Source organism: Pristis pectinata, chromosome 11 (genome assembly GCF_009764475.1).
Source record: "Pristis pectinata isolate sPriPec2 chromosome 11, sPriPec2.1.pri, whole genome shotgun sequence".
Taxonomy (NCBI): domain Eukaryota; kingdom Metazoa; phylum Chordata; class Chondrichthyes; order Rhinopristiformes; family Pristidae; genus Pristis; species Pristis pectinata.
This window is the reverse complement of record NC_067415.1, coordinates 51,148,175-51,171,458: the sequence shown is the minus strand read 5'-3', so window position 1 is coordinate 51,171,458 and position 23,284 is coordinate 51,148,175. Positions and strand designations below refer to the sequence as shown.

General features: G+C 38.3%; 1 protein-coding gene across 1 annotated transcript in view; it reads right to left on the bottom strand.

Annotated features, from left to right (window-relative positions):
* Positions 1-13,461: 13,461 nt before the first annotated feature.
* The window catches only part of cep126 (centrosomal protein 126), a 62,561-nt gene continuing 52,738 nt past the window's right edge, over positions 13,462-23,284 (bottom strand). The window contains exons 9-12 of the mRNA XM_052026567.1: positions 21,965-22,040; positions 18,535-18,747; positions 14,194-14,255; positions 13,462-13,596 (exon numbers count right to left, since the gene is read on the bottom strand). Coding sequence (XP_051882527.1) covers positions 13,462-13,596; positions 14,194-14,255; positions 18,535-18,747; positions 21,965-22,040 — 486 coding nt within the window. The remainder of the gene's footprint in view (positions 13,597-14,193; positions 14,256-18,534; positions 18,748-21,964; positions 22,041-23,284) is intronic.

Genomic DNA, 23,284 nt, shown 5'->3' with positions numbered 1-23,284 from the left:
TAATGAAAAAAATCCTGCTCTTCAACAGCATTTAATGGTTAGGATGTCTTGTAAAATTGTAGATATTTTATGGCAGAATGTGGAAATATGCCTCTCTTGAACACACAATGAAGATATCTTCACTAGATTTGTGCTTAGCGGCATTAAAATCTGTCACTAAAGACAAATGGATCTTACTGAAATTTTGCAAGGTAAAACATAATCTACTTTCTCATTCATAACTGAATATCACACAAACCCTTTTTGTCCAAGGATACAATTACTTCTTTTAGTCTCTTGTGTATATTGATGAAGTTAATCTTGTTCAAAGCACGGACACTGCATAATAACAAACGTTCAACAAACTGCTTAGCTTATGAGGGAATTATATCTCGGGTTCTAAATGAATTTATTCTCTGTGTTCTGATAATGGGATTAAAATGCAAATCACAGAATTGTCTTAAACTTACATGGGTTAAAATGTTACAGAACAGTGCAGTACTTATCACTATAACTACTGAGATTAATTAACCTAATTTTTGGAGTCTGGAAAACATTGTTTATGTCAATGCATAAATAAAAGTTTATCCTTCTAGATCTTCTTATACTGTTTGTCAAATGGGGCCTCATTACAGGAAAATCAGTTACACTTTTACCACGTACAAAACAAACCTCTGGATGTCATGTTGCTTGCCAAGATTCTGAAAAGGAGAACAATGGTGCTTTTATCACACTCCAGTGTTCCCCTGTCCAACAAGCTCAAGCAAGTTTTTTTATGATTATTTTGAAGTTTCTAATACAACATTTCTTTGAAGCTTTCTCTTCTTTACACTTTTTTAAACTAAATCCAACAACCCCACCCCACCAAACTCTCCAATACACTGCATATTCTTTGTGACACAAATTTTGCAAGCCATGCACTACTATAACATATTGTTGGTATAATGTAGTTTGAGCTTCTAATACTTTATCTGAAGGAGCCAGGAAATTAAGCAGGATGCATGATTTAAAGAGTAGCAGCGAGTACTGCTTACAAATATTTTCCTTCTCACCGAAGTATTTGTAAAAGAACTTAATTTGAAATCAACCAGAAAATAATTAAACTATTTCAAATGTTTGCTCGTTTCCATGTATTTCTATTGTAACCTTAAAAATTTGTATATAAAAATGGATCTTTCTTCTACCCAGAAACTGGATTTCATCATTTTTCATTGATATCCAAACATGCGGTAAACATGTTTGCATATCATAAGTCATAGAGTCATACAACATGGCACAGGCTCTTCAGTCCACCTAGTCCATGCTGAACATCAAACACCTGTTTACATTAACCCTACACTAATCCAATTTTATTCTCCCCACATTCCCATCAATTCTTCCCAGATTCTACCACTCACTTGTAAACTAGGAGCAACATACAGGGTCAATAACCTACCAAACCGCACATCTTTGCGATGTGGAAGGAAACCAGAGTGGTCACAGGGAGAACGTGCAATCTCCACACAGACAGCACTGAAAGTCAGGATTAAACCTGGGCTGCTGGAGCTGTGAAGCAGCAGCTCTATTAGTTACATACTGTGCCACCCTATGACTGCAGGATAATGTCTGATGCGCTAAGGTGAATAGTGCACAGAAGTGCCCTTCCCAATTTCCCTGTTGGGTGCAATTTCACCCAAGTGAATGCTGGTGCAATCTACACCAGGTTAAGTTGCTTTTTGAGTTAATGAATCCAGTTTCTCAGTTCTTAGGTTTTTTCATACAATGTATGCTAAAGTGAACAACTGCTAGGAATTTGGCACAGATAATAAGTGAGTTGATAAATAATATGTTAATACAGCACTATATAACAGTGGTTCTTATTTCATAATGAAGCTTCTATTACATTGGTAACATGTTTAACTCTCAGGATGCATTCTCAGGAATTACAAATTGAGAGATGTGTTAATGACAACGCTGCTGTGATATAGACCTGGTCTGAACTCCTGCCCTCCCTGCTACTGTGTGCTGCCATGTCATGAACCTGGGTGCCAGGAATCTGGCACAAACCCTGCCCTTCCCACTGCTGGCACCCTGCTATGCCTGAAACCTGGCGTGAATCCAAAAAAGAATTACCCATGGCTTAGTGTGGAGAGGCTGTCAGTGATGGCTGGTGTTATGCAAGCCAGACTGAATAAATGCAGACTTTCTCTTTCATGAACAGTACAGAAGTTCCCAATTCACTTCTTAGTGTCAGCCAGAATTGCAACAAGGATTAAGTAGAATAAAATGACAATTGAATAAGTCTGTCTCATCATCATGAAGTCTTGTACAGATATGAATGTTCTTACATTATCTTTTCACTGCCTTCGCTTTTCAAGCATAATACCTGCTGTGTCTTAACTTAATCTGGTCCTTGTGGTGGACAGTTTGTCCCAGTCACAAACCTTACAGGTGCTCAGCCTAACTTACCCAAAGTTATCTTAACGTACTGATCCATACCGGTCCAGATGAAGGGTCTCGACCCTAAACGTCAACTGTCCATTTCCCTCCATAGATGCTGTCTGACCCACTGAGTTCCTCTAGCAGTTTGTTTTTTGCTCAGCATGATGACTGCTGGGTCTGCCCATGGGATTGGTCTTGTCATTTTGCACTCCTGTTAGATTTCTGACAAAACCTTGCCTTTATACTAAGTCACAATTAAAAGCATGAAGCATCAGCATGAGTCCAGGATTGTTGCTGACATCAGGCCATCAGCTTATGGGAGCCAAACAATTCCAGCAGTGGTTGCTCTCTCTGCCAGACTTCATTTGACATGACAAGGCAGCCTAGGTTGCTAGGATTACTTCCTCTGCTTAGAATGATTAAGTGAAGCTTATCTGAGGAAACGACAAACATGACACAAGAAAGGGACTTGATAGTCTTGCAGCACATGACAGGTTGCAACTAGCATCCAGTAACAGCCATTCATTTCGTGCTTTGCAGTTACAGCTGTCCAAACATTGCCTTTGCTGTGGGCTGACTTACTTTGGTTAACTAAGAGTAAGGAACTGACAGATGAAGGGCATTAACAGAATGTTTTCACCCACAATGAGCTGCACAATTGGAAAAAGGGTGTAATGAAATATTTGGTTGCAAAGGAAACTTGCTAAAACTATGAATCATAATCTGGTCACTACCCATGACTTAGCTTTTGAGGTTTTCATGTAAGGTTGTGCTATGGGGCTATAGATTCAGACCTGGAAAGTGTCGGACACACTTAATCTCTCCTGGTGCCTGGAGCTCTCCCACCTCAGCACGTGTCAGGCCCAACACTCTCTCCTCTGGAGATGTTAACCTTCTCCTTGAGGTTTGCCCCCACTGGTCTGTTCTGTTCCCAGTGACCTTCCTCCGCAGCAGAGAATAATTTTTGGAGGAAGTTGGGTATATTTGACAGTGTGATCTTCTTGGGTAATCATGTGGAACAGTCATAGAGAGAAAGAGAGATAGGCAGGCAGAGAAATGGAGAGAGGGAGACAGAGGGACAGGCAGCGAGAGAGAGAGGCAGTGTGAGAGAGAGAAGAACCTTACCTTTTGTAGGTTGCCCTTGCAGCAGTAAGAACTTCATCCACCTGCATAACCAACAATCCTCCTACCCCTCAGCTCTGGGATCCCAAACTCTGTTGTGTTTGCTGCATCCAGTGTGTAGTGCTGTGTCCGGGTGACAAATCCTCTGATCTCACAATTAGCAGCAAATCCAAATGATCCTGGACTGAATGAGGGTGGGAGGACATGCAGAGGGAGAGAGACAAGGAGAGGGATAGACTGGGAGAGGCACACATGAGAGAAGAAGGGAGGGGGAAAAGGCAGAGCGGTATCTACACAGTAGCGGGGATATGGAGAGAGAGAGGGAGAAAAAAGAGAGAGGGAGAGATACATATAGAGCAGCAGAAAGGGAGAAAGGGAGAGAGTGAGAGATACAGACAGGTCAGCTGAAGCATGGAAAGGGGGAAGAGAAGGGAGGCAGAGCAATGTTTTTGAATATGAGACAGCTGTAAGGAAAGGAGTTAGCAGTGTGTCAGTGGAGGTGAAGGCATGAGCTGTGGATATAATAAAACATGAGGAGTCACCTTGAAAAATCCAAGGAGACAATGTTTTAGATGACACTGGTGAGCCCTGCAAGGAATATTGCTTCGAACAGAGAGCTCCCCGGCAACCTCCGGCAGTGTTACCTCCCGGTGGCTCTGGAGAGATTCTGTGGTCCTTTGAATACCAAAGATCTTCCTCTAGGTGAGAGGATCCATCAGTGTCTTTAGGTCCCTCTCAATAAACCTGGGAGCTTGGAGAAAGGACAATGCAGCTCTGTCCACATAAGCAGCATACAGCAGTAGCTGAAAGATGGCTGGTGATGTGTGTGGGCACGCGTGCATGCGTGTGTGTGTGTGTGTGTGTGTGTGTGTGTGTGCCTTTAACAGTTGACTGATGAAGTCTCACTGAGTGGCTATGTCCCAGTGGCAGCGAGAAGCTGAATTAGAGCTGTACAGTAACACTCACTTTTTCTGAAACAGTGTGACGTTACACAGGGTGGGGAGAATAGAACAGTTTTTTTAAAAACTGCACCGTGTGATCTTGGTATTGGTATTGGTTTATTATTGTCACTTGTACCGAGGTACAGTGAAAAGCTTGTCTTACAAACTGATCGTACAGGTCAATTCATTACACAGTGCAGTTACATTGAGTTAGTACAGAGTGCATTGAGGTAGTACAGGTAAAAACAATAACAGTACAGAGTAAAGTGTCACATCTACAGAGAAAGTGCAGTGCAATAAGGTGCAAGGTCACGACAAGGTAGATCGTGAGGTCATAGTCCATCTCATTGTATCAATAGTCTTATCACAGTGGGGTAGAAGCTGTCCTTAGGTCTGGTGGTACGTGCCTTCAGGCGCCTGTATCTTCTACCCAATGGAAGAGGAGAGAAGAGAGAATGTCCCGGGTGGGTGGGGTCTTTGATTATGCTGGCTGCTTCACCAAGACAACGAGAGGTAAAGACAGAGTCCAAGGAGGGGAGGCTGGTGTCCGTGATGCGCTGGGCTGTGTCCACAACTCTCTGCAGTTTCTTGCGGAGAAAGAATACCATCTTTTTAAAGCTTTTCAAAATAACATTAGGGAGACACACAGAGTCCTTTTAATATTAAACAAAAGGAGTGCAGAACAATTTCTAGACCAGCCATTTGAAGCTCATTGCTTGGCTAAGTAACTCTTTTCTCATCCTTCACATTTGTTCTGCACAAAAGCTGAATTATTGCGTAGTCAATGGTTTCCCTTGAAATAAGACCACAAGAAAAAGAAGCAGGAGTAGGCCACTTGTCCCCTTGGACCTGCTCTGCCATCCAATGAGTTCATAACATCCAGATTTGACCCTAACATCACTTTCCCTCTCTCTTCCTGTAATCTTTGACTGCTTTGCAGTTCAAAAGTCTGTCAATCTCTGTACTTTGAATATATTCAATGATGCCACTTCCACAGTTCTTTGAGATAGACAATTCCAAAGAGTCACAACTCTCTGAGAAGAAACTCCTCCTCATCACCCTCTGAAATGATGACTCTTTATTCTGAAACTATGCCTCCTTTGTTTAGTGAATCCAACTCAGGGAAACATCCTCTCAGTATCCCCTCCACCTCCCCCCCCCCCCCCCCCCCCATCAACTTCCTCAGGAACTTGTATGTTTCAAGAACATCTCACATTTTTCTAAAATCCAGTAATGATAGACCAAACCTGCTCAACCTTTCTAAATATGTCATCCTTTTCATCCCAGGAATCAACCTCTGCCCCTCTATGTCTAGATTCCCTGGTTACAAAGTGTAACAATCTGTTAGTTTTGTTGATTTTTCTTGTGTGTAAATGCCAGATTGTAGTGATTTGTATTCATGAAACCCTAAATCTCTTTGCAACTATCATTTCTCGTTTTTCATCATTTAGATCTTCCCAAATTGCCTCCTTAGTCTCCTGGTAATGATAACTAATAGGCACTGATTCATCAAGGAAATAGTTTTTCCTTGTCCAGTTTATTAACATTAGTATAATTTAAAACTAAATCTCCTCTTGGTCCTCTCTACACCACCAGAAATAGTATTTCACATCGCCATTTATAAAAACAGTTTCTTACAGCTCTCATCATTCTGGTAAATCTGACAGTGCTGCTCAAATTTGTAGGTGGATATAAGCCACTGAAGATGCTCCATTGGGTGTGATTCAATGTAGGTCAAGATCATTTTCAAATTTTAAAGGCATCACTTTTAATAAATATTCAACTGGAATTAAAGTTGTTTTTTTGCTGGAAAGATGTCAATGAAGTTTTTTCATTGTTTCTAGACACAGCATGTGTGTATATTTGTGGAGATAAGTGCATTACACATCTGATGTGCTCTTTGCTTTTAGTCCATTTAGATGGTTGTAAAAAATTACTATACAGTTTTAAATAAAAATAAAATTCCAAGACCATCTCTATCTTTACATCTCATTAATGATTTGTTGCTTTTTTCTGAAAGAAAGAATGAAAAGAATGAAAGTATGTGGCAAATCAACATTTAAAAGTTCTTTTTCAGCTCAGAAAATCACTTGGCAAAAACAAATGAAAATAACATTTGATTTTCCAGAGGCAGGACATTTTGTGTTACTTTTTGAAATGTACACAAAGGAAATCACAGATTTTATCAAGCAAGTTTTCTAATGAGGTAAAGGCAAGATCATAATACAAGTACAAAATATACTGTTAACCTTGCTTACATAGAATTTCAGATCAGTTGGTTGTGCTTTTGTGACTGTTTCAGAAAGCTGTGGTTTAATACTTTCATGTGGGTGTCTCACCAAAGACTGGAGGACAAAAGTTTAAGTCCATGCTGAACACCAAAAAAAACGTAATTGAGTGTCACCTGTGTAAAAAAAATGTTAGCTGTAGCTCTAATGCTAGAACAGGTTTTGGAGGCATAGGCAGAAACTATGTATCTCTGAAGGAATCATTTCCTGCCCTTTCAGTTTATAATTTCATTGGTAAAGTTACTAATAACTACAATGCTGCAAAAAATTACATTTCACATGTTTCACATCTCTGCATCATCTTAAAGTATCACATTTTATACCCTCCTTGCGCAATACAATGGCAGGAAAGTGAAATTCTGGCCCAGTGCTGCTCCCGGTTCAATTTGAAATTGTTTGACAGCAACTAAGAGTGAGTTTTATTTTCCTCTTTGCTGTTTGAACATAGTACATAGAACAGTACAGCACAGGAACAGGCCTTTGGCCCCCATCTCTGTACCAACCATGATGCCAGTCTAAACTACTCCCATTTTCCAGCACATGGTCCATATCCTTCTACTCCCTGTCTGTTCATGTGTCTGTCTAAATGTTTCTAAATGCTATCTACCTTTTCTACCACTTCCCCTGGCAGAGCATTCCAGGCATCTACCACCGTCTGTAAATTTTTAAAAATTGCCTTGTAAATCTCCTTTAAACTTTCTCCCTCTCAGGTTTGACCTATGCCCTCTAGTATTTTACATCCCCATCCAGGGAAAGTGACTTTGACCATCTAGCTTCCTATGCCTCTCAGAATTTTGTATACTGTATACATGCCTCTCATAATTTATATACATAAATTATTAACTTCTCCTTGATGTTAAGGAGGTCTTGTGGATCCTTGCTAGCTTTATAATGGAGCCTTTTATTCTAATCCTACAATCCTGCTATCTATTTGGAATAGACATTGTAGATTCGAGGTAGATTCGAGTTGTCATTTATCTTATGTATAACCATTTCAAATCAAACTTACTCAGTTTGTTTTCATGTCCCTGTTCAGTTGAATCTTAAATGTTAAGAGTTTTTGCCTCAAACACTAACTCTGGAAGTGAAGTTTATAGCTTCATAATTCTTCATATAAAGAAATATAACTTGCTCCGCTTTGAATCTCTTACATTTCGTCCACCCTCATCCTGGATTCTTCTGCTAGTGAAACTTTTTCTTTCTTTTTCAATCTTTTTATTAGTTTTCAAATTAATACAAATTAATATATAACATCAATGTTTGTACATGTAATACAAAGAGATCAGGAGAACAATCATGGCATAGATAATCATAAAGAACAATAAAATATAAAAAATCTGTAGATCCAATGATCTCTTACTAAATGAATATAATATAAAAGAAAGGAAAGAAAAAGATTTATTATATAAATAAAAAAAGAGAAAAAAAATCCCCAAATCAATAAGAAAAATTATAAACAATATATCAAACTAAACTAAGCTAAACAGAAAAATTTCAAAAAAAAACCAACCAAAAGAAAAGACTGGACTAAAATTTCTCAGCAGAAACAGAGCAATATTATGTCATCAACTCCGTTCCTCTAAATTGGAAAGTTATTGAAAGGGGATCTATATCATGTGAAAATATTGAATAAATGGACTCCAAATATCTTCAAATTTAAGTGAAGGATCAACAGTACCACTCCTAATTTTTTCCAAGTTTAAACATGATATAGTTTGAGAGAATGAAACTTAAATACAACTTTTACATTGCCTTGTAATAACAAATAATTAACTTCTCCACTGCTGTTGTATTTCTATTTCCTTACATCAGACAATAGGTTAGTGAATCTGTTGTGTACCCTTTCTAAATCCTCTCCCTGAATACCTTTCCGATATGGGGTCACCAATACCGCATTCAAATCTTTTTTCTGGATGAATTTATTTTTAACTTAAAAAACATCGTGTTTAAATTTCAACATTCTCTCTAAAGCTGATATACAAATCATTGATATTCTCAGTGAACGGAAAGGAATGGAGAACTGAAAAAGTGCACATTAAAACTCAAATCAACGACATCTGAAAACTGTGCTTTATTCTCATTCTCAACCTTGTATTCAACTTTTTATCCAATTTGCTACCTTCCATCCTAATTCCATATTCTTGAATTTTCTCAAGTAATTCTGATCAGCATACTATTTTTTTCTCATCAGGTGTGCATCTCATTCTGAATGAAACAGTGCAGCTTGAGTGACTCCATTCCCCAGATGTGTTAATGGCACTTATGTTTTAATAACTTTACATGGAAAGGTTCTTGTAACTTCATTATTGAAGCTTCTAATGATCAAGCTAAATTATGTTCCCCTTTTAACAGTTTTCCAATTGAAAGAAATCATTCATTAACCTCCAGTGTATTAATGAATATAGTTGGCATTTCTTGTAAATCTCCATATTCATAACTTGATCCTTTCATTTCCAGTCATTGTTTCTTAAAACTGTTCTGTGAGTTTCCATAGCTCAATTTTTCTAAAGTGTAAACAAATACACCATTATAAATGCGCATGGCACTCCAACTGTGGCTTAACCTTTGATGTCTACACTTTAGCCAATCACCTATCCATTCTGGCACCTTATGTATAATACCAAGACACTTAAGAAGAGTAATTCTTCACTGCCAGGAAAGACAAGGTAAACCTATGATGGCCAATGAATGTTCCTATGTGGATTATTTGCTGCAAAATTCTAATGCGTATGTTTCACAACGCCTTGCATGGATAATGTGGGGAAAATCCATAATGGAGAATTTGGAGGAACTCTGGTAGGTCACAGGTTGGAAGGGGAAGGGTTGTGGAAGTGAGAGGCTTGGGTAGGGGTAGGTACATAGTGAAAAATCAGCTGTAGACTGGGAAGGGGAAATCAGAACTAGTGGAGGTGAAATCACAACCTCAAGGGTCAAGTTAGGGCTTAGGTATGGAATTGCAATCAACTGTTGGGGAGTGGGTTTGAATCACAGAACATAGAACACTATAGCACAGTACAGGCCCTTTGGCCCACAATGTTGTGCCAACATTTTATCCTGCTCTAAGATCCATCTACCCACATAGCCACCCATTTCTCTATCATTCATGTGTCTATCTAAGAGTCTCTTAAATGTCATGACTGGGAAATTATGGAGGAAGTTGGAATCAAGTATTTTCTCTGGGACAGGAAGGTAGTTGGGGGGAGGGTTCACGGTACGCAAGATGGAGAATTGGGCAAAGGAGATCCTCATCAGTGGTAAGTATATAGGGCACCTGAGGATGATTCCAAGCGCTCGATTCTGACCTGAGGTCTACTAAAGCAAGCATCTTTCAATTTACATTGAAGTAGGCTTAATATTCATTATAAGTGATTGTACCTGCATGAGTTACCCACATCATATTACAAGACACCTATGCACAAGTGAATTTTGTAACGGTGTTGTCCATGCACATCTTGCATTGCTTTTGATCCCATTTGCACATTGGGGTACTTCCTTACATTTTATGCACCAGTTGCACAGAGTACCCAGAAGTAACTTGGTAATCTTTACGAAGCACATAGGAAATGCCTGCTTGCTCAGCAATCAGTTTTTCAATTCAATTGTGTCTCTTAACATACATAAATATTGCACAAGATAAAATTTCTCAGACTTAATTTTTTCAAAATTATCCCAAAGGTGGAATGTAATCAAATCTATTATTAAAGTCTGAACCTACAGCATTCACCATTTTTGTCTCCATATATGGTAATTTCTTTTAAGAATTTAGCTTTGTCAAGGATAACCAACCTTTTACAAATCCCTGTTGAATGTACACTGTTAGCCTAAATCTATCTAAGTGCTCACCAATTTTCTTCTATTCAGTTATATTTAACTTTAATCTATACAGTGATCTTTAGACATTGGCCTGCAGTTATAGGTTTGTAAACAGGATAATGCCAGGGATTTGACTTGATCCAACAAAATGGCAAACCAAGCAAGTTTTGGCAGTGGATCTAGAATAAAAAAAAAGAATTACACTTCTTAAAAAGCTGTCAGCAATGTTTGCAAGGTAAATGAAAATTTTTCAACAGTAAATGGAATTCACTAATTAGTGAAAGGAATAGGTCTACCACAGGAAATGCTTGTGTCCTCTTTATTCATCTTTGGTTTATGAGAAACACACAGTATTACTCACAAATGGATCTGTTATGTAAAGTCAGGTATGTGAAAGTAATAATCTAGTTGCTCCTTTTATATAAATTAGTTGTGAATTCCATCAAAACTTGGTTTTGCCAGATTACAAATCTAGTTATAACACATTTGTCTGAATATCTGTGCATATATAAATGAGTCATTTTGATCCGAGGATGCAAGGAATGGACCATCTAATACTGAGTAACTGTTTATTTTGCATTCATTTATAAAACTGGGTAAAATAGCAAAATATTTGATGAGATGGGGTTGAGATGAGATGAAATATTTGATGAGAGTAACCTACTCCCTAAAGACAGAGAAGGAGTTATAATAACATTAAAACATTTCAACCATTTTAGATGATAGAATTTGAATGAGCACCATGTAATGATGCTGTCAAAATAACTCTTTAAGACCCACTTTCCTATTCTGAATTGCTTTTATCTTTCACAAGAGAGATGAGAAACAGTTATGTAGACATTGTCGACACAACTTCAAAAAGTAATTGTGCAATTTAATTAAAAGTAACACAAGTAAGACAAAATGCATTTAAGAAAATGATAGAAAATGTCAAAAGTAAGACTGCCACTAGGCAGGTCTAAGCTTATGTAATTGAGTAATTACAGAATATATATGACAAATTTCATATAGTAGACAATATACGAGGGTACAAATCTCAAAGTTTAATCAAATTTTGTAGTCAGGATCAATATAAAGTACTGTGGCAAAGGATCAAAGAGTAACAGTAAAATAAATCCAAGCTAACATATTGCAAAATGCATACACTTACATTTGATTTTATAGCTACTCCACTGTACATTTTAGTGATTTCAAAAATGTACATTACAATATTATCATTACAACAATTATAATGTTCACATGATTAATAAAATACAAATCATTCTTTTTCAGTGCTTATTCATGAATATATTTAACTTCAGTGTGTCATAATGAAATGAGCCAAAATTCACATATTCACATAGATGCACAAGCTTAAGAAGTACTTTGGAGTCTGTTTAGCAAATAATTTCCAGTTCTTTTTGCCATCCCATTAGCTAAAAACTGTTGAATTATTTGCCAGTGAGTCAAAATTATTTAATTATGGTTCAAGATGCAAAGACTCAGAAAAAATAATGTTTCTGATCACAGGCGAAAAGCAGATATGTGATTCCATCTCAGCTTTGTTATTGAGTATAGCCACTGAGCAAAAAATGGAGGAAGGCAGTTCTTAGTAGTTTTATACTGACAGAGATACACATACACTGCACCAATCACAAAGGAGAGACAAGGAGGCTGAAACTAAGAGAGAGAATAACTGACAGAAGAGGGAAAGAATGATTTACATCATTTTGTGCTTTGTTCAAATTAGAAGTTGAAAACATTACTCCCACTTCAGCTGATATTTAGAACCACATGTAGCTTCCAATTTCATGACTCATTTATAGAATCTTATTTTCAATCACATTGCACCAGAAATTTAAAAAAAACTGTTTTAAGCAAAATGAATTTCTAGACTGTTAAATTTAACTTGTTTTAATTCTTTTTTTTAAATTTTCCTTCTTTTTGCTCTCTCATCCAAACTTTCACTTTCCTATTGCCTTGAATTCACCCACTCTAATCTACTATTCCTTCTCAGTCCTTACACTTTTAATTCCACAGATCTTTATTCTCATTGCTTTTATATTTACTTGCCTTATTCACTTTGGACCTAGATGCCGTTTTCCAGCAGAGCAACAATATCAGCTTGCAAAATACCTTATCTTAAAAGCCTAAAGATTGAAATGACTAAACAGCACTAAACACCCTGTTGCTGGTTGTACTGTTTATAAGTGTGTCTTAATTTTGAATATGCTTAACATCAGTTGGATCTGGACAGTGATAATTGAACACAGTCCAGGATCTCTTAAAGGGGAGGTACTTTATGGTTGCAAGTGGAGGAGAAAGTCATTCCACAGATCCAAACAGCAATAGAGAAAGTGATGGTTCTCCCATTTGAGGCATGGGTGGATGAGATGGAGAGCAGGATACACATCTCCTACACACAGGGGGACAGGAAGCCATCACCAGTAGGAGGAAGCTGAGGTAGAAATGAATGCCAGGAGTCAAAGCTCACTTCCCATCCCTTACCAGATAACTATCTCTTGCAGCAAACAGACTAACCAGTGACTTCCTATTACTTGACTGACATTCTTGAGTGTTTGCATGTGACATCACCTATTGTTTGATATCTAGATTCAGTTTGATCATCCAATGACAATCACACCGGCAATTATAAGGAGGGAAAATTATTTTACAGTCATTTAATCAGCTAAATTTTTCTGGCAATTTTACTATTTTTTCCAGGAGGATGCAGTTAAATGTGATAACCAATCTTAATAATCTATACAACCTTCTGTCACAAAAGTGATCTAATGTTTATACAACTTTCTAACAGAAGCATTAATTTTGTATTAAAACACACAATAACTTGAAGCATAAACTTAAAAGTTTTCTCCTCAGAGATACTGTGTTGTAACTTATGTAGCTATTTACAGTCATCAGCTTGGCTTGTTTCTTAAGTATTTCCTCTGAATCCGTGCATAATTATCAGCAGTAACATTGGGATGTTTTTGTGTTCCACAAATAGCTTGTGCTGGTCTAGACCCTGAGCCAGAAACACCATATGGTATGACCTAAAAGAAAAATGTTGCCAGGAATGTTGCATAATTGACAATATCACTCTTGACTATTCACATGAATGTGATGAATGATAATGTCAGCAAAGAACCATAACAAATCATTGAAAAAATGAAAATCATACAATGCCCTATGAGTGTAGGAAAACATTGGAAAGAAGAGAAAATAGCAAGGCCCGTCTGTCCAAAATAAGTTTTGATTTGTTCCAAAGACAAAAATGATGATATGTCATTATTTCTATAAATCAAGTAACTCAGTACCAGGTTTATTATATAAACTTTTATAATACTGCATTGTGAGGTGAGCATAGAAATTAAAAAAATAATAATGTGGCATAAGCACAGCTATTGGCAGCCTCAAACTAAGCCTCTGCCTGTTATCTCTCCTCCTAACTACTGCTTCCTCTTCCCACCATAAGCGCTGGGTAAAACACATCCAACCCTATTTTATGGCTAAATATGTGGGTAGCATTCAAAGAAATTAATAGGTGCAGTTAACAAGGTGCAGACATAAGGTTTCAGGCAGGTCAAGACTTCACAGCACTAATGCAAGCAAATAGTAATGGAAATGGCAGCGGAAAAGAACATACTTACAAAAGGAGATGGAATCTGCAAAAGACCATTACGTGGGCTTGCTTCAATAGTTTCCTGGATACCTAAATGATGTAAGATAATAAAAGCAGTTTTTAGACCAGGGGTGAAGCACAAACATCCTAAGCTGCGGGACTGGAGATCCAGCACCTCAACTATATAGCAGTCATAGCTAGCATTATGTAGTGATCCTGCTCATTTAAATGGGGTCATTTTGTTGTTTTCGAGCAAACTCATCACCAAACATCGAGACCTGGGACTCAACATCTCCCTTTGCAACTGGATCCTTGACTACCTGACCAACAGACCGCAATCAGTAAGGATAGGCAGCAGCACCTCCACCACGATTATTCTCAATGCTGGTGCCCCACAAGGCTGTGTCCTCAGCCCTTACTCTACTCCCTTACACTCACAACTGTGCGGCCAGAGTCTGCTCTAACTCCATCTACAAGTTTGCAGATGATACCACTGTAGTGGGCTGTATCTCCAAATAACGATAAGGCAGAATACAGGAAGGAGATAGCAAGCCTAGTGATGTTGTGTCATGACAACAACCTTTCCCTCAATGTCAGCAAAACAAAAGAGCTGGTCATTGACTTCAGGAAGTGGGGTGGTGCACATGCTCCTGTCTACGTCAGCGGTACTGAGTTCGAGAGGGTTGAAAGCTTCAAGATCCTAGAAGTGAACATCACTAATAGCCTGTCCTGGTCCAACTACATGGACACCATGGCCAAAAAAGCTCACCAGTGTCTCGACTCCCTCAGGAAGCTAAAGAAATTTGGCATGTTCCCTTTGACCCTCACCAATTTTTATTGATGCACCATAGAAAGCATCCTATCTGGATACTTCACGGCTTGGTATGGCAACTGCTTTGCCCATGACTGCAAGAAACTGCAGAGAGTTGTGGACACAGCTCAGCACATCATAGAAACCAGCCTCCACTCCATAGACTCTGTCTATACTTCTTGCTACCTTGGTAAAGGAGCCAGCATAATCAAAGACTCCACCCACCCCGGACATTCTCTCTTCTCCCCCTCCCATCACATACCACCAGGCTCAAGAACAGCTTCTATCACGCTGTTACAAGACTATTAAACAGTTCCCTAGTATGATAAGATGGACTCTTGACCTCACAATCTACCTCGTTATGACCTTGCACCTTATTGTCTACCTGCACTGCACTTTCTCTGTAACTGTAACATTTTATTCTGCATTCGGTTATTGTTTTACCGTGTACTACCTCAATGCACTGTGTAATGAAATGCTCTGTATGAATTGTATGCAAGACAAGTTTTTCACTGTACCTTGGTACATGTGACAATAATAAATCAATTCAGCAATTTGACTGATTGAAGAGATAAATGAAGGTAAGTAATTATTTTTCCTTACCTCTATGTTTTTAATTCATTTCTGGCAAGGTATTTTAAGTAAATTAATTATTGCTCTATTATTTCTGAATAATTTTCATGTTTTTAATTACATATATTAATTTTAATTGTTTTCAAAGTCTCCGATTGCCAGAGATATTTAAACGTTCAGAGACTTTTGACAATATTTGACAGGCCGTCAAGTGAGTTTGGGTGCAAGGTCTCAGGATCCACCGCTTGGGGCTTAGTCTCTGTTCACAGACCACTTTGCTTTATGAGATGACCACAACAGTCAGGCCTCTATGTTCATTGTTGGTCCTACTGAATGATAATAAATAATACCTCTTTGGCAGAGTGTATGGGTGGGTGCAGTGGTGGAGGTGGGGCAAGCACCGATGTGTATAGTTTGCAATTTCATTGTTTACAAATGCTCTTAAAGGGACTGTAGAGCCGTTTAACATGCTTTTCTCCAACTGCATTGCAATTTAAGCAACTCACTTTTTATAGATAATCCAATTAATCTGTAAACTAGGAGATCACACCTTCCCCCACTGGAGAAAATCCCAATCAACATTGCAATTTAAACTTAGGGTTTTTAAACGAGGAGTTAAATGCTGCAACCTTACTTACTAAAGTTACAATAATTTGCTACTTCTTTTTACATCGCAACTAAAATTAGTGTAAAAGTGGTTTCTCCCAGTCTGTTGACTTTAAAATCTTCATCTATAAAATCCCTCCACCGCCTTGCTTTACCAGATTTGCAAGCTCTTCTGGTCTGGTATCCCCTTCAACACTTTGTACGCTGATTCTGGTCTACTTCTCCATTGTTCCCCACTATTGGCCATATGCCCCAACTCCTTTCCCTGGAATTTCCTGTTTATAATTCTCTTCTTCTCCACTTCATTCTGGCTTCATTAATCCTTTTCAAAACTCAACATGTGATTAGTTAGTGAAGTTTAATCATAATCTTTCATTATGGCTTATCATCCAATTCTTGATTTCCTTTATCAATATTTTCTTCCAGTGTCCACTGCAACATTAAAAGATGTTGTTGAAAAGTAAATGTTGTTTCTTGCTCAATGGCACTTACAAGCCACTGTACATGAAATTTACAATCAATCTAATTTTTAATCCTTCTGTAATTTAGTTAGCACTTACTTTTGAGGGATTCTCAGCATCAAGGGCTTTTGCTTCCGAATAGGTAAAAGACTTGGGAGAATTAGGATAAGTGGTTTGATGACTACTAGTTGAAGGCAGGGGTTACAGCCTGGGTGCTGCTGTTAAGCCCAGCATTAGATGCATATCCTAAACTGCTCTTTTAGAAGATAGTGGTGAATTGTGAATTTATGAACTGCTGCAATCCTTCTTCTGGGAGTACTGCAATGGTTCTAGGATTTTGACCTAGAGATAATGAAGGAATGGGAATATATTCAAGTCATGATAATGTCTCACTTGGAGGGAAATCTTCAGATGGTGGCATTTCCATGTACCTACTTGCCCCAGTCATTCTAGATGGAAGGTTTGTAAGGAGCAATTGAAGAAACCTTGGTGATATACTGGATTGCAAATGGTAGGTCGTACACAGTGGAATTAGGTTACACCAATAGTGAAGCCAGTTAGTATTTAGAGTGGTTGACGGGGTGCTAATCAAATGACAAGCTTGACTACTTTTGGAGCTCCACTTACCTAGGCATGTGGAGCAGATCTTACTACACGTGATCTGTGCCTTGTAAATGGAGGAAAGACTTCAGGGAGTGAGGAGGCGAGTCACACACCACAGCATGTTCAGGCTCTGACATGCTCTTGCAGGGACAGTATTTCCATAGTTGGTCAGGTTAAATTTCCAGTCAATGATGACCAGGATGTTGATGATGGGAATTTAGTGATGGTGATTCTACTGAATGCATAGAATAGGATCCTAAATGGACTGTCAGTTGGGAAGTATCATTGCCTGGCACTTTACTGGTAGAAATGTTACTTAGTATTAATCAGGTCAAAACTTAGTGTTGCCCAGATCTATTTGCACATGGGTAAGAGCGGCTTCATTAATTAAGGAGTTTGGCATGGAACTGAACACTACCTAATTATCAGTGAACATCTCCTTTGCTAAGATTATAATAGGAAAGTTATTGATGAAGCAGCTGAAGATACTACCCTGAGAAACTTCTGCAGTGAAGTGGTACGGATAAGATGATTGGTTTTCAACCTGAACCATCTTTATGCTGAGTATAACTCAAGTTTGACATTTGATTTTGATCCCCATTGACTTCAATTTTTGCTGTTGCTCCTTGACGCTACACTCAGACAAATGCTTCCTTTCCATTGTGGACAGTCACTCTAAATTTAAGTTTGTTATTTGGTTCTATTGTTCATATCTGGTCTAAGCCTGTGATCAGATCTAAATCCAAATGGTCCGGCTGGAACTCAAACTGAGCAGCAGTGAAGTTGTTATGGATTAATGCTACAAATGCAATAGAACTATATATTATTGAAAATTGCAAATGCTGGAAGTATTCACCAGGTCGGGCAGCACTTGTGGAATGAGAAATAGAGTAGAGATTAAAACATTGATTCTGTTTTTCTCACCACGGATGGTGCCAGACTTGCTGAATATCTCCAGCATTTCTGTTTTTGATTTATTGTTGCTAAGTGCAAATAATAAACAATAAGCTGTCATCAACAATGCTGTCATTTTCCCGATGAATGAGAACAGAGTAATGAGAGGGTAACTGGTTGGAACTGATATGGCTTGACTTTTAAAGACAGGATGTACTGGGGCAAATTTCCAAATTTTTGCAGTTGTATAGGAACATCTTGGAATTGATGTAGCTCAACATGAGACTCCATTCTTTAAAAAACATAACATACATTCATGAGAACATTAACCCAAAGATAGCACTCCTTAATCCACTTAGGCCAGAATTCCTTACTTTCTGAAGGTATATTTGTTAGCTCATGGGTTATTTTACTCACTTACTCTTCAATCTTTGATTGAGACGATCTAATGACTGAAGAAGTTTCTGTTCTTCAAAGGACAATGCACTGAGGCCTAATCTTTGTACTTTGTTTTGAAGAAAGACATGTTGCCGTGTTTTTACTGCTTCCATAGCAGCCAGGATGTCAGTATCCATAGCGGATGTTTCTACGAGGTTTTCTGCTAGCATAAACTGTTCAGTGCTTTCTGAAACTGCTGAGGACAGAAGCATTGCAAAATCAGTTCAACTTACTAGGTTTTCTAGTTCCACTTTTGTTTACACTATTATATAAAGCAACATTTAAAGCCCAGCTACAGATTAGAGAAGAAAGAAAATATATTGGTGTAAAATGTAACTATATATATTTTTATAAAAAACAAAAGGCAGAAATAAAAGAATTTTAAAGTGTTGCTCTCTTGATAATATCATTTGGATTCCTGGTTTTAGTTTTAAATAAAATATAACAGAAAACTGTTATGTTTTATTCAAACAGCACTACTAAGCAAAGTTAAGAGGGACACATCATATTTTATTATCTTGCTTACTCTCTATCCTTCATCCTATAACCCACTTTGATTTACAAGCTGGAGAGGGTGTAAGCATGGTCTATTCTACCTTTATACTTTTATTCCTTTGGGTACCCAGGAGATTTCACCTGGCTAAGGAACTGCAGCTGAGCAATAAGAAAGCATCCTGTCACTCAGTCTAACACTTGCAGCCACCAGTTCAGACGCTGGATTTCACATCCTGTATGGGCTGGTGTGGAGGTGTAATCTGCACATGCTTAGTCACCAGGTATGTGGTTTGCATCCCAGGTTGAGGGAAAGAATAGTCTGATATCAGCTCCCTGAAGGGTTAGGCTGCACACATTTTCTGCTGCAGATGCCTCAGATGATTAGTTTGAAGGAGGAGTCTACATGAAAGGGCTGATGGGAATGCACATTTAAATGTCTGGTGCATTGGTAGTTCTGCTGGAAACATGTCAAGGAAGATAGGGGCAGGGAGGTTAAGCTTTAATTTTATACTTGGAGCCTTACCCCATTCTTTCCAGTATGGATATGGTAGGCAACTCCATTTCCACACACAGAAACTAATCATTATGCAGCACCTAATGATCATTGGTTAGCTTCCATTGCAGCACAACTGAAGCCAGTGTCTGAGTGTTGCGGTGAAAACTCAGACATCTGCTATCAGGAGTCCAGCAACAGAATTTGAACAGTACACTTAAGGTGTCAGTACATCCGGCAGTCTTTACTCCAAAACATTACTGGATTTTCTGGACACTGCCCTATAGAGCAGCAGTCACTTTGTGGAGCTTAGATCAGTTTCCTCAACAGGATGACAGCATTCATGATGCCATCACTTCTCCATTGCTCTGGGCTCCCCTAATAGAGGAAACAGTTTCTCTGTATCTGCTCCATTGAATCCCTCGATCACTTTAACGACCTCCATTATGTTTATCTGATCTGAAGCAGATTTATGTAACCTAGCCCATTAGCCCCTGCCACAATTTTGTATTTTACCCTTCCTGAGATTGTGACCTATAAATTATATTAAGCAGCACATCACTTTTAGTGTTTTAGAAGTGAATTTTTAAAGATCCTGGTCATGTTCCATCCGCATAGGCAGTGAACTTCTGGACTTTTAAGTGGGATCCTCCTTGGATATGGTGCCCAAATACACAGAGACTGCTAGACATGCAGAGTGATATCTAACAGCATGCAAATAACCTTGTACGCTGAAGCAGATCCTAGCTGGAAAGTTGAGGCCTGCTTCAGCCTTGGTTAAATGCCTTACCCTACCTAGGCTGCTGCTGGCATATCAGTGGTGTCTACCTACATCCAGGTAGAATACTTCTTTAACTCTCTTTGTTAATGATTTGCCCCAGTTCTGCGCGCCCCCCCCCCCCTGCAATGTTAATGCCCTCAGACAGCTCCTTTCCTTTTTTTGCTACCTTAAAGCATCCCCACAGCCTCTCACCACAATCCTACTATGGTCTCCACAGCAACACACCTACCCAACAACCATTTCCTGCCCTTACAGTTTCCAGTTTCCACTTTCGTTCATCCCCTCCCATGATCCTTTTTCCATTGTCATCTTTCCCACCTGTGATTACCTCATTACCCACAATCTGCTGCCCAAAAAACTTCCCCTTCAATCTCCACTTTCCACAATGACGCGAGATTGCAGGGAAAAGGCCTTAATGAATATTTGCTTTCTTAAGCACGAATATATTGTACATGATGCCTTAGGCCTTATGGGTGATGGGAGAGCCTTAATACAAAACTGGTGCCTTCCTCTGCAAAGCAGTCCATTTTACACACAGAAAAACTTCCAGGCCTCTGATCTAAGACTCGGTGCAGTACCTCAGAAACATTCTCATCAAGACCCTGCAACTGAAACTGAAACAGTATTTTTTTACTTTGGCATTCCATTCATATAAAGATAAATTTCAACAATTCATAACTGCTAAAAATAATCAAAAAGACAAATTAAATGTTGGAATTCATCTGAATGTGATATATATGCATAGATACCTAATTTTCATTTGTTCAGCAGGTCCTACTACTTAATATTAAATAAATATTTCAGTTTGTCTTTCTCAGATCCACAGAGGATGGGATCACTCTTCCCCACATTGAACTCCTTTTGCCATTATTTTGCCCACTGAGTTAGTCAATTGATCTTACTGTATCACTTCTTCTTCCCATTCTCACAACTGACATAGCACAATCTGCAGACATGGACATGCAGTTGCCTATTCTTTCAACCAAATCATTCATATGTACACTGAAGACCAGAGGCCCTAGTATAATCCAGTGGAATACTTATGTCATATTCTGCAAATCATTGTCTATTTCTTTTATTTTTGTTCATTGTCTTGTACTTCTCCAATTATTGACCACGGTGCCTTATATTTCTGGGTTCTCTCATTTTTGCTAATATCTTTTGAGTAAAATTTCATCTAACATCTTCTGGAATTCCATAGATGTGTGATATCCCTGGACTTTCCCCAAACCACAGTGTCAGTGACTTACTGAAAAAAATCAATAGTGAAACATGGCCTATCTGTCCCAAATCATAGCTGGATCAAGGAAATAACCAAAAATAAGTACAAAGGTCTAAAGATTAAACTTTAATAACCGAACTAAAGCAATATTGCATTTAATTATCAAAAACCTTACAATACTGGATTTATTATTTGGACAGCAACAGGGACAGTCAGTTCCTTACAGCAAAATAAAACTAGTTTTGACTGATCTGATAACATCCAATGTCCAGACAGTATCAGATACGTTTTATTGTGAATGGTTATGTCTATTCTCATTTACATTCTGAGTGTATGTGGTATCAGTGAAAGAATTTAAGTGTATAAAGCAGTCAGTCCTTGATAGGGTAAAAGCTGGATTTTTCAGTAAATTTAACTAGTACCTTCTTTGGTGTTTTGAGCAGCATTTACTGTTTGAACAGGATCAAAGGCACTTTGAAATGGCTGAATCTGAATGTTCTGAAAAAAAGTTAATACTTTCAAATTAATTTACATCTATAAATTATGATAGCAACTAAAACACCAGTCACCACTAAATTACTATGTGGATTATTATTAGAACCATAAATCGTGAGGTAACACAAAATTCAAAAAGCATGAACTATCATAACTAATTTATTTTCTGTTACAGAGATTATATGCCTTCTATGTTACATCCACAGAAGTTTTGGATTTGAGTAGCAGTCAGTTGTGGAAATAAAAACATGACAAGCATTCATTACTGCAACAAATTTTGGAGAAAATGCTATGCCTCATATTTTGGTAGCACACATGTAGTATGTACAGTAGATTAGTGAGGATGAGAACACATAGGCTTTGTGTTAGTTATTTCACTACCAGTTGTACACAAAATCTGGAATTTATGTCCTTCAGAACTTGACCAACTCGGTCAGCAGTCATGCTATCAAGCCACTCTTGATGAAGTCCATTGATGTCCAACTATCAGAGAACATTTAGTGCTCTTTCTTAATGCTTCTTCCAAGATTTATTCAACATGAAGGAATACTGATTTTTCAGCTGAGAGAGGAAATAGGTGGCAGTTGGCAGTAGGTTTGCTTTCTTTCTTTGATTGAGATCCTGGGATTCAGAATCAATTTTGCAAGTTCTTTGGGCCACTCCCTGCTGATTGCATACTTTTGTTCCAACTAACTCTAGTTGGTCTGACCAGTTGTCCAGGAAATATCCAGGAATATTGATACTTGCTGAAAGGTATGATTCAGTGAGTACCACTTTCTTGTAATGCACCCTGACCAGCTGTGACAGCACTTGCAACATAATCCAGACATTCATGAGGACAACTTTCAAGATCAACTAGTCTAGATACGTCTTTGTAGAGTTTGAATCCAATATCTAAATTGATGGCTGGAGGTCCATCATTGGCCAGCATACGGGGTAATACCACAAAAAATGATGGCATCCTTATTTCTAATCGTCATTCTTTCCTTCTGTTTCCCTTTCATTTCATAATCACTTCTGATTTGCAAGTTGCAGGTTCATGAAAAATGCAGCTGCTAATCTGCTCTAACACCACCCACTCCACCTTCCAGTAGTTCCTCAACCCCTTTCTCACAAAATGCTATCCTTGTGTCTTTGTCCTTTCATAAATAGGCCAGGACTGCATCCTGGCCTAGCTGTGGTAGAACAATGAGAAGCAAGTGAAGATGAAGATGCATCATCACTCAACAATATGTCAAATATTGTCA